The sequence below is a fragment of the Mytilus galloprovincialis genome, chromosome 1 (genome assembly GCF_965363235.1).
Source record: "Mytilus galloprovincialis chromosome 1, xbMytGall1.hap1.1, whole genome shotgun sequence".
Lineage (NCBI taxonomy): Eukaryota > Metazoa > Mollusca > Bivalvia > Mytilida > Mytilidae > Mytilus > Mytilus galloprovincialis.
This window is the reverse complement of record NC_134838.1, coordinates 113132211-113145561: the sequence shown is the minus strand read 5'-3', so window position 1 is coordinate 113145561 and position 13351 is coordinate 113132211. Positions and strand designations below refer to the sequence as shown.

General features: G+C 32.3%; 1 protein-coding gene across 1 annotated transcript in view; it reads right to left on the bottom strand.

The window, feature by feature from the left end:
* Positions 1-13351, bottom strand: part of LOC143052095 (uncharacterized) — an 88145-nt gene that overhangs the window by 25017 nt on the left and 49777 nt on the right. The window contains exons 8-11 of the mRNA XM_076225059.1: positions 8172-8312; positions 7508-7699; positions 5971-6153; positions 53-247 (exon numbers count right to left, since the gene is read on the bottom strand). Coding sequence (XP_076081174.1) covers positions 53-247; positions 5971-6153; positions 7508-7699; positions 8172-8312 — 711 coding nt within the window. The remainder of the gene's footprint in view (positions 1-52; positions 248-5970; positions 6154-7507; positions 7700-8171; positions 8313-13351) is intronic.

Genomic DNA, 13351 nt, shown 5'->3' with positions numbered 1-13351 from the left:
CATTTATTACATGTAATTTTTTTAAAACTTTGAAATATTAGAAAATTCTGACCTGTACAAACTGGTTGAACACTATTCCATTTTCCAAATGAATAAAGACCATTTGCTAAACAGATCAGAGATGCATTTCCTGACAATATGTAACCTTTGTTGCATTTAAATGTTACCGCATCTTGAAATCTGTATCCACTTAATTTTGTAGGGAGTTCAGAATTGTCAGTTTTGTTGAAGTCTGGACAAGGAACACCTAAAAAAAGTCATATTGAAATAAAAGTATGCGACTTTGAAGAAATTTCTAAAATTTACGATTGAGCCTGCACAAAAGCGTAAAAGACACGTCTCGATAGCGGTCTACGAATTTGGAAATTTTCTAAAAAATAAATGGCGTTTCCTGGGGTAAAAAAACTATTTCAGGTGCGGCTCAATGAAATCGGTCTCCTCATTTAGAAGTATAGATTTACACGTGCCTCGCTTTTTTTTTTCAAAAAGGTATTTAAATAAACCAAAATCTCCTGCAAATGGTATAGTTGAACAGTACATTATCAATCATAACGTGTTATATCCATTACTCAATGTGTGTGTAAATTCGTCTCACAGATAACCCCGAAAATGTTCAAGTTGAAACTAAGGATGTTTCCGATAGTGACATTAGCGACAGCGACTCAACTAATGCATACTTGTATTAGGCCATACATCAAGCCAACAGTAGTTTCACGCTGTTCAAATCGTTTAAAAAGACAAGTCATTTTAACCCCGCCACATCATTTATGTATGTGCCTGTCCCAAGTCAGGAGCCTGTAATTCAGTGGTTGTCGTTTGTTTATGTGTTACAAATTTGTTTTTCGTTCATACTTTTTATACCAATAAGGCCGTTATTATTCTCGTTTGAATTGTTTTACATTGTCATATCGGGGCCTTTTATAGCTGACTATGCGGTATGGGCTTTGCTCATTGTTGAAGGCCGTACGGTCACCTATAGTTGTTAATGTCTTTGTCATTTTGGTCTCTTGTGGACAGTTGTCTCATTGGCAATCATACCACATCTTCTGTTTTGTATTTACAAACAATAAAAGAATGTGCATGAGGACACAAATGGCAACCGTCAATCTTTGCTATTCCCCAAGTTAAACAGAAGCAAAATTCTAAACCAGTAATGACTTACTGCATAAATTCAAATTCTGTTTGTAATTTTTTATTCTAAGCATTGTGAATAAGTCATAGAATTTGGATGAGGAAATCTTAAGTTAGAGTGTGGAAAACTAAAAAAAAGGTTATAAGGAAGCATAACTCTAGAAAGAGAAGTGGATTTAGAGGGGGCGGTGATCTGCCTCTCCTTTTGTGGGATCGAAACGGTTGATTATTTAGGAAATCACTGAAGGATATGGCACCATCTTAGGCAATAATTGACCCCCTCTCCCTTTCGGAAAAATTCTCGATCCCCCACTGAAACTTCAAAATTTAAACTCTAACTGCAAGTTTTTGTTCCCTGCGTTGTATTTCATAAAATTAATTAGTAATAATGCGGAAACAAAAAAGGAACGGATGGTGAAGGGTAACTGCAAGTTTTTGTTCCCTGCGTTGTGTTTCATAAGATTAATTAGTAATAATGCGGAAACAAAAAAAGAAACGGATGGTGAAGGGTAACACTTGAACGCATCTATCCCATCGAACTTGAGATAAAGGAGAAAACAGATACAGTTAAGTCGGCCTCATATCTTGACTTACATCTAGAAATTGGCAATGAGGGTCGGTTAAAAACAAAACTTTACGTCAAAAGAGATGATTTCAGCTTTCCAATTGTTAACTTTCCATTTCTAAGTAGCAACATTCCAGCATCACCTGCATACGGGGTATATATCTCCCAGTTGATACGATATTCCCGTGCTTGCATTTCCTATCATGATTTTCTTGATAAAGGGTTGCTGCTCACAAGAAAGCTTTTAAACCAAGAGTTCCAAATGGTGAAGCTGAAATCATCCCTTCGTAAATTTTATGGACGCCATCACGAGTTGGTTGACCGTTATGAAAACCGCTTCACAAATGATATCGTATATGTTCCTTACGTCGTACCTTCAACCCCCTTCCCTTTCATGAATGTGATCTACCGAATTATACTATTTACCGGATTTGTTATAACATAAGCAACGCGACGGGTGCCACATGTGGAGCAGGATCTGCTTACCCTTCCGGAGCACCTGAGATCACCCTAGATTTTGGTGGGGTTCGTGTTGCCTATTCTTTAGTTTTCTATGTTGTGTCATGTGTTCTTTTGTTTGTCTGTTTGTCTTCTTTCATTTTTAGCCAGGCGTTGTGAATTTATTTTCGATTTATGAGTTTGACTGTCCCTCTGGTATCTTTCGACCCTCTTTTAATGTACCCACTGACTACGTTGGGACATTAAAAATGAGAAAATCGCATGAGGGAAAAGCCAAAAAAAAAAAAAAAGGAACGAAGCTGGGTGCACGAACAGGGTAATCGTCTCCTGTTATGCGTGCAATACGACAGGTGAATCGTTTTCAAATTGAACTACTGACCATTGCGACCAATTACAGTTCGCCTGTACTGCTTTTGTTGGTTCCAGATATATCATATTTATTGTTTTAAGTGTAATGGTCAATGCAATAATATTTGATCTTTTTTTGTGATATGGACATGTTTTTTTCATTTTTCAGGGAACCATTATAGGAAACAAAAGCCCTGGAATACTGTTTCAACTGAAATATATAAATATCCCATATATAAGAGCTTCTAAGATAATGCTACATGTACAAAGAAATGAATAACTTAATACTTAAAAATTGAAATCATCTTTCTTGTCGAGAAGTTCTCAACCGAACTCTCTTTTATTTTTAGACGTGCCTCCGATGCTTGATGGCAGGCGGGTTCAGAGAATATATTTGTTTTAAACTACATAGTAAGAGTTCGTTCAATACTAGGTTTAACAAAAGGTTGAGTAATACGTATGAACGGAACGAAAATAAACGATGTGTCGTTTATTGGTTATCGTTATGATTTTTCTCATTGATGTACGGTTATCGCATATTCTATTGTGGTGTCCTGATGTACTGTCGTAGTAAATTCATTGGAGGTGCCCGTTGTTATTCTGTGGGTAACATGTTGTTATGAACTATTATTTTTATTGTATTCCTGCCACGTAATGTTGGCATTTTAATGGCATTATAAATATGGCTATATAAGCGGGAGGTTAGGCTAGCCATACAACCAGGTTCAACCCATCATTGTATCTTACTATATTGTCCTATATCAAGTCAGGAATATGGAAGTTGCTATCAAATAGTCCGTTTCTATGTACATGTATGTTGGCGTTTGTCTTTGTTGCAGTTCATTGTGTCTGTTGTTCCATTATTTTAATCATATACATGTAGTTGGTGTGTTTTCCTCGATTTTGGTTTGTTTTCGCTTAATCGATTTATGACTATTGAACAGCGGTATACTCCTGTTTATTGCTATTGAACAGCAGTATACTCCTGTTTATTGCTATTGAACAGCGGTATATGAAAGTGATAAATTTGTCCTGGTAAAATATGTCTGAGCGGACAATATTACAAGACTTAGTATAAAAAGTCCATGGTTACAGAATTTACTAGTATTTTTAGTCTGATGTTAGTAATCTATGTCCCCAGACTAATTTTCCTAGTAACGCAAGTCCATGTCATTAATATTGCTAGGTGAAAACATCCATGTCCTCCTTTTTATAGGAAAAATATTAATGAATAAATTCAATCAAATATATAACAATGAACATTTAAATGTTATGTTTAAATATTGTTCAAGAGTTGTGCATTTATATTTTTGATAAAAAAAAATAGAATTTATGTCCCCAGACTAATGGTTTTTGGAAATCATGTTCATGTCTTTTCCTAGGTGAAAATGTCCATGTACTTTATTTAAAATGTAAACATACGGAAGCCCATTTAGGACCTCCAAAAATATGATTGAATTCGAAATCACGAATTTTATAATTCGTTATAACTTATAACAGATAAAATTAATTATCACAGATTTTGAGCTCACCTGGTACACAGGGTTAAGTGAGCTTTTCTCCTCACTTTGCTCCCGTCGCTGTTCATTAACTTTTACGAAAAAATTTCGTCGAAACCTTTTGGCCAAAGCAAACAAACTTGACCACGAGCAATTTTGTTTTAACGAATTTTATCTTTAAAATAAGCAAAATAGACTGGACATTTAATTAGGGATATTGTTTTTTTTTGTTTTTTTTTGTAAATGAGCACTTAATTGGCACAACTCCAGAATGGTAAAATAAATATGGCTATGTAAGCGGGAGGTTAGGCTAGCCATACAACCAGGTTCAACCCATCATTGTATCTTACTATATTGTCCTATATCAAGTCAGGAATATGGAAGTTGCTATCAAATAGTCCGTTTCTATGTACATGTATGTTGGCGTTTGTCTTTGTTGCAGTTCATTGTGTCTGTTGTTCCATTATTTTAATCATATACATGTAGTTGGTGTGTTTTCCTCGATTTTGGTTTGTTTTCGCTTAATCGATTTATGACTATTGAACAGCGGTATACTCCTGTTTATTGCTATTGAACAGCGGTATATGAAAGTGATAAATTTGTCCTGGTAAAATATGTCTGAGCGGACAATATTACAAGACTTAGTATAAAAAGTCCATGGTTACAGAATTTACTAGTATTTTTAGTCTGATGTTAGTAATCTATGTCCCCAGACTAATTTTCCTAGTAACGCAAGTCCATGTCATTAATATTGCTAGGTGAAAACATCCATGTCCTCCTTTTTATAGGAAAAATATTAATGAATAAATTCAATCAAATATATAACAATGAACATTTAAATGTTATGTTTTAATATTGTTCAAGAGTTGTGCATTTATATTTTTGATAAAAAAAAAATAGAATTTATGTCCCCAGACTAAGGGTTTTTGGAAATCATGTTCATGTCTTTTCCTAGGTGAAAATGTCCATGTACTTTATTTAAAATGTAAACATACGGAAGCCCATTTAGGACCTTCAAAAATATGATTGAATTCGAAATCACGAATTTTATAATTCGTTATAACTTATAACAGATAAAATTAATTATCACAGATTTTGAGCTCACCTGGTACACAGGGTTAAGTGAGCTTTTCTCCTCACTTTGCTCCCGTCGCTGTTCATTAACTTTTACGAAAAAATTTCGTCGAAACCTTTTGGCCAAAGCAAACAAACTTGACCACGAGCAATTTTGTTTTAACGAATTTTATCTTTAAAATAAGCAAAATAGACTGGACATTTAATTAGGGATATTTTTTTTTTTTTTTGTTTTTTTTTGTAAATGAGCACTTAATTGGCACAACTCCAGAATGGTAAAAGTGAAGCCACCCAATTTCAAACTTGATCATTTTTGTTTTGTGATAATAAACATTGTGTAGTAGTTCAATAACATTTGGTTGAGGCAAACTAAATGTAGAGAACGGGTATTACAGATTTATCACTTAGTCTTTAGATATCGGAAGATGTGATATGAGTGCCAATGAGACAATTCTCCATCCAAATACCAATTTATAAAAGTAAACCAATATAGGTCAATGTACGGCCTTCAACACGGAGCCTTGGCTCACACCGAACAACAAGCTATAAAGGGCCCCAAAATTACTAGTGTAAAACCATTCAAACGGGAAAACGGGAAACCCAACTTTGTCCATTTGTAAATTTAATGTTACATATACTCTTGTTTATTACTATTGAACAGCGGTATTCTAGATCTCCTGTTGCCTTTATCTTTACTTGAAATGAAAAGAAATGAAAAGAAATCAAATTGTAAAAAGTCCTAACAAACTTTATTTCTTTATGCATATAGCAACATCGCCATAAATAAAAATCAGTATGTAGTTGTAATAAGATTTTTTGACACACAATCAATGAACAGATTATATTTTCGATTTATAATCGTCATTTTTAAATGGTACAAAGCGAACTACTCACCTTCACAGACTGGTCCTCTTTCTGACCACTTGTTAATACCGACACATTTTGTCCTTTTTGTATGTTCAACATAACCAGCATTGCAAGAAATATTTACAATATCTCCAAAATTATAGGTATCTCGAATATCATGAATAATTTTACTTTTCACAAGATGAAGGAAACTTTTGCCACATGTGATTTCTATAAAATAAACAGAAAGATTTCTAGTTGTCATACTCACAGTCTTGTAATCAAATATTCATATTAATGAAATATACTTTTTTTCAAACAGAGTGACTCGGTCGGGGGTGAAATGGCAAATCTGGCATTCTTTGATAAAAAAAATCACATTTTCTCTTAAAACTAAGGTTAACATCCCTGGGAATTAATAGGGGTTTAGTTGTTTCATTCAATATACACTTCCAAAAATTATGATTACTACCTGGTATTTTAAAACAGTGTTAATAGCTTGCGTTATTAAAAATGTGTTATCATTACATAATCTAATTTAAAAAAAAAAAATATCAAACGTTAAAAGCACTGCATACAGTTAAAAATACTAAGGCAGACTGAATTTATGTACGTTCTTTAAAATTTAAAAAGGAGAAGATAAAAAAAACATACAAAAAGTATTATTAAATTTAATGAGGAATTAATTTCATTTAACGTTTCTGATGATAATGGGATTTGAAACGACAAATCAGTCGATCTTTAATGAAATTCGTAGTTAAGGTTGTTCATGTTAAAATCGAAAATTATGTGTTATATCATTTCTAATGGCTGGTTTTTTTTTTTTTTTTTTTTTTTCACGACCAGCTTATTTTTTGTCTTATAATTGTCAACCATTTTCCAAAGTGTACAAAACGTACACTTGGGGGGAGGGGGTTAAAAAATCGACATTTTTACCGTACGCTTTTAAAAAAAATAAAAATAAAACAAGTCTGATATATTTCAGTTTATTTTCATTGCAAATTTCGATATTACAAATGTATTAAATGCAATTGTAATAGACAGGATCGTCTTTTTATTAAGAAGGATTGATTCTTGTCTTGAAATCTGAAAATGGTTGATGTACACTTTTAGAGGGAGGGTGGGGGGTCTGAAAAAGTGTATGTTTTGTACACTTTGGAAAATGGTTGACAATTATGGATGACCCCTTATTCATTATTTTTTAACTTTGCCACTTCAGGTTGGATAACTCAGATATAATTTGTGAATTTACTTATATTATAATGTAGCAAATAAACGAGTCGGATTACCTCGTTTTATTATTTGAAAGCACATAATAAGAGCTATCATCTCACATTCTATCTTCAAATTCTATGTAGTAGTTTTCTTTATTTCACACACAATTGGGTTTTCCGTGACAAAAAAAAAATGTGACAATCAGTTAACACAACCCGTAGCATGAAAAAGGTCTCTGAATAACAATTTTTATAATTTAAAAAAAAGCATGATATAAACTACATTTTGACAAATTATTTAACTTTAGAAAAATCTAAGTAAATTGATTAAGACCCCCTCCCTAACTCTACATAAACAAATATTTTCTTACTATTACAGCTAGGTTGCGTCGTGTTCCATCTGCCTTTTGTATGGTTTTCGTTAACTAAGCAACGTAGGGTTCCTTGACTTGATAGTGTATATCCCACCTTACAGTGAATATTAACTGTGTCATTGATGTGGTAAGCGTTTATATTTATTGAACTCTGTAAGTTGCCGATTCGGAGATCTGGACACGAGAACACTGGAATTAATCATGAATTAGAAATTTTAGAGACTTTTTTAACAATGCTCAATATTTTAACAATTATAATCTAGTACCAGCACAGTATATATCATATGCATGTACATTTAATTCGTCTAAATATCAGCCCAACAATGTTAGATCTGTAAATTTGCTTTTGCAATTTTTTTTGTTTTCCCCTCAATGGGATTCGAACTCGTGCTACTGAGATATCTGTACATATATTCAAGCTATTGTTTGCGTTGCTGTACATTTATTTAAGTGAAAAAAATGTTTGTGGATGCTTAATTTACATGATGTAAGCAAATCGATATTCAATTAAGAGGTCTTAAATCTTTGTTTCAATGTATTTTGACATCTAAAATGTTTTTGTATTGCTTTAGTTGTCCTCTCCATATCATGTGTCTGCTTGTTCTTTATATTATACTGCACCACTTCTAAAATACAATAATTATAACATGTCTTTACTTACGCAGTGAACAACTTTCGCCTGTCCAAGGAACTTTGCATCCAGCCGACTGATTGATGCATTTTCCTGTAATAGCATTACAACCACCAACCTCACAGTGACATCGCTTCTTGCAATTTTCTCCAAAGGATCCAGGTTTACACACTAATAAATTGATTAAATATTACGATGTTTGTTTTAATTCTGTTCAATATAACGGTACTATGTTTATAAAATATAGTTTGCTTAAACGATATTTCGACTTAAAGGGAAATTCCGCGATTTTTTACTTATCATCTAATTATGTTCATCTTAACATAAAAAACACATTTGCAAAGTTTTAAATTTATATTCCTTCTAATAACGGAGAAAATCAAGTATTTGTAAATTTTTTGGTTGAATTCTCGAGTGGGTCGTGACGTATTAGCCCGATTTATTGAATTCTGGGAAAAAATAAAATCTGTTTAACTCTTATAGCTTATCGACAATATACGTAATTAAAAGCGCACAGCTGACGAATGGTCGAAGTTATTAACCACAATATAAGAATGATCGAAAATGAATATGCATATACCGTTTTGTATTGATTGAATTAAACTCCTATAAAATTATCTCTAGTAAATGTTTTTGAATAAATTTAATTAATTATTTTTGAGATTTTTTTCATAAAATATTTATTGAACATTTTTACTGATATTGAACTGAAAATATTTCAGTTCTATTTGTCGTTATTGTTTTGATAATCATTTCAATGCAACTAATGTGTGAGCAGAGTGTGTATATTATTTTGTAAAGGTCACTGTATATTTCTCGGCTTGAGGTCAATTCGTTTACCTTGTAGCTATTTAGCCGCAGGTGTGAGTTCAAGCGTACACAGGTATAAATGTTGTTATTTGGAAAGGATAAACAGAAAGGATTAGAAAGAGTATGCTGTCACGATGTTAATACACTAAGATTTAATACACGATGAGAATAAAGATACAATAATTAAATTGTGTAAATTAATTGAAAATAAAATTCAGATTCGTAATTCCGAAAGTGTATAAAAATAAAAGGAAACAATTTTTGATTACTTTTTTATCGGAAATTGGCGTAAAGATTCAAATATGAAGCAAAAAACAGTAGTTTTAATTTTTATAAAAACTAAATGCAATATTACCCAATTTGATATACCATTGTACATCTGTTTGATATCATTGTCTTTACCGGAATTTCTTAACTTGTATTCAAATCTGGCTGTGTTTAAATGCTAATAAAACTATTGCAATTCTAAAGTTTTTAATTGACAAAAAAATACAACATACAACATGCATGATTTTTTTTTAGTTTCTTTTTAACATTTTATTCTTACATAATTAAATTCATTTGACAATCATTTACACGAACTTTTTGTGAAAAGAATATCAATTATCTAAGCTAAGGCATTATTTCTTTTGAGGATTTTTGAGGATTTTAATCGGGAAAGAAGACAAAATGGCGGATCGCAGAGAATTGATACTCTAAATTTAAAATCGATGGTGATCGCTTATCTAGCGGAATAAAACTTTAATATCTATGAATTTGAGCATTTTTATACAGAATGAACATAATATCAATTTTTGATTTTTTTGCGAAGTTTCCCTTTAAATGTTTTAATAAGAAGTCTCGGAATGTTTTATGTGTTTGTACTGACAAGGTAACAAACAGTGTAATCTTTATTTTTTTTAATCGCTTCTTTGCGTAAAAACTTTATTGATATACTCAAAGTGTATACCAAGTTTAAAGAGCTTTTACCATCAGTTGGGAATTTGACGATCACAAATGCAGTTTTACTGGCAACGTGCAGGTTGGAAATCTGTCGCCGTCAATTAGTGTTTATGTCATTTGAAAATTATAATCATCAATTTATTGGCTCTTGTTGGAATTGGGGACTTGATGTGCGAAAATGCAGTTTGCCAGTTAAACGGATATTTGTGATTGTCTAATCTCTCAATTGACAGCGGCCAACTCCTAAACTAGAGTATTGTAATTATGCATTCACAAAAAGAATAGTTTTATAATAAATATTATTGCAACTGTATCTGTTGCAATTGTCCAAACAAAAACCAAATGCATTAATTGTACGTGTGGAGAAAGCATTAAATCAATAAATTTGGTCATGTTTTATTTGAATATCATTATTGTAGGTTGACACTATAATTGTTTTTAGTATAGGACCAAACCATTAGTATTCCGATTGAGACTACATATGTACCTGTGTCTTTATATTTCTACAAATATTTCGTTATTGTTATGGATGCCAGTTGCTGAAAAAGGTCCTTTCAAACAGCACTTGCTAGAAACATATGTGAACTCACAAAATACTACTACTACTATCAGTATATCTTAGTAAGTAAATGTTATAAATTTACTTTAATCATGACGGTCCGTTCTTATATAGAGTATTAGAGAATATTACATGCCATGGTACGACATGTAACCACATTAAATTAGTGGCAACAAGAGGGACAGTGGAAATTGTATAAAAATCGAATCTACTTCAACCATTCGTGAAATTTGTTGACATTGCACTCCAAGCTTTATTTGCATAATTTAAATTAAAAACGAAGAACATCAATTGACCATCTGAGAGTAAGCCGAATGTTTTTCTAACTATGTCCACTGTGCTTGGACAGCGTCCCAACATGGACGAATTCCTGAATCTTTGCCGTCGATACAAATCGCCGCCAGGACATTTTGGCTCCCGAAAAAGACAGTTCGGTGCCATTTAAGTTGGCACCTCATAGTTACTTTTTTATATTCCACTGTTGAGCTGTCATACATTATTACCAACAGCCCTTTATGTGGCCACAGGGACCTGATACTGATGAAGGTTTTCAAGATTAAATACATATTTTCGATTTAGAAATTTAGTGTATTTTTTGGGGTCAGCTGTCAAAGCAAATGTTTGGTATTATGAAATCATTTATGGAGTGCAATTATAATTCGAAATCCACGGTTTTTAACTGTTATTTCAAGAAGTATTTTAAATCGAATGGACTGGATGCAAATATGGTGTTGTTGCAGTAATGGTCCAAAAATGTAACTTAAATAGTAGGCCCTTGGTTTGCTTACTTTGTGATGTCTATATTGAATGCTATGTCAATTCGTTAACCAATATAATTTTCAGAAGGATACTTCAATTTGGAAAAAAAACCTCTGTTTAAATATGAGATAAATTAATTTATACATAATAAAATCCGTTTCACGTGCTGTATTACTATCCAACAGTATCAGCCCTCTAGTATTTGGCCCTCTGGCTGATATAATAAAGTTACACGCGTTGATACAGCACGTGATACTGATTTTATCACGAATTATTCTCAATATTCTGTACAGATGGTTCTTGATTGGTTCTTCCTATACTAGGCGTGCTAAAAGCTGTTAAGTTCATCCTGAAGTGCAGGAGCTATCGATGTTAAATTATAGATCGGCCTGATTTCATATTAGTAGAATGTGGACTCGCTTTTAATAACTTACCTTACGAATCTTTTTAGCGTAACATAACACATATATGATAATATTATTAATTCGTATATTTTAACAAATTTGATTCGTTTAGGGATAGTCACATGTTAAACTATATTTTCGAAGGTAGTGAGAAAACGGCGGATAGCTAAAAGCATATTGACCGGCAAAAAGCATATTGCACGGTTATTTTTAGAATATCTAAAAACCGATATAGTTTGTGACGTCATGTAATGAATTTCAGGATATTGTTTAACGTTTTGAAACAAATGATATCTGTGATCGATTATTTGACGAAAAAAAATCTTCGAATACATAAGATGTCAAAAAAAAAAGTAAATGAAATAACAACTAATATGTTGTTATTCAGTCGGAAAGCTGACCCCGGTTTGACCCCATTTCTTAAAGCAACAATGGACGTCATGTGATTACCATATATGGGCATTTTTTTACCAAAAAAAGTGAAGCTCGTTTTGTGGAATTTGTAGTTTTTTGCATGAATTAAAACTAATTTCCTTTTAAGTGAACATTCTTGAGTATATAAGAAATATATTACTCAACTCAATTATGGATTAAACTCATTTTTTTTCTCTCAAAATGTGTCTTCAAAGTCAAGGTGTTGACGAAAAAAAATGGTCACAGAAAATTAAAATCGTAATTTTCTTTCTTAACTTCTCGGGAAGCTATGCTGAATTTAAATTATGTTATGTAACATAACTTGGACTATGATGTGTCAAATTTGTGCCAGTTGATATGCTAAGATACGCAAATGTGCCAGTTAGATGAGTCGATATTTCTGACAAAGCGGGGCCGACGGTAATTCACGAGTTACGTCCCTTTGTTTGACACTATCATGAACAAACTACTGTTATATCAAGCAATATGCTGTTATTTACATGTGGATATTATTAAAAATTATCTTATTAAATATATTTTGATACTGTAAACATGTGCCAAAAAATAGAGAAACACATTTTATCACTTTTCAGAACTCAGTCCCTGTGAAATAGGCCCTATGTGTCCCTATGTGCCATAATAGGGTTAATAATTTAATATTAATTTAATATTCCAAGAGTTAATTTAATATTCATGTTTTGGTAAGTATTTTTACTGCTGCAACCAAATTATTTTAACACAGAAATAAATGTCTACTCAATTTATACAAGGGGTAGTCTAAATATTCATGAATAATGGATCAAGACAGTAGCAGAGCAGTTTCTGGGGGCTAAGTCTAACAATTATGTTTTAGATCACAAGTCAAAATTAAGTCACACTTCATGTCAGTATGATAATGCTTTGAATAAGATTGATTAAAATGATACTCTGAAAGAGATTGTTTGAAGGCAGCAACCATTTGTTTTCAGGGAGGGGGGGGGGGGGGGACTATGGATTTTTTTCCAGACAAGTTGAAAACAATTCTTCTCTTTCAATTTTAGCATTTCATTTAATGGCAGCTGAGGGTAAAACAAACATTTTTTTTTCTCAGGGTCAAATACCTAATAATAATAATTATAATTATTTTTTATCCAAAAATTGGAAACAAACTTTTTTTCTTCAAAACAATCAAAAGCCACCACCCCCTACCCCCGACAGAAAATCAAATGGTTGTTGGCTGCCTAAGTTGAAATTTAGGACAATACTTTCTCATTTACTTTTGCAGGATTCCTTTTATATCACAAAAAAAAAGTATTATTTTAAACAACGAATGTGTTTTATGT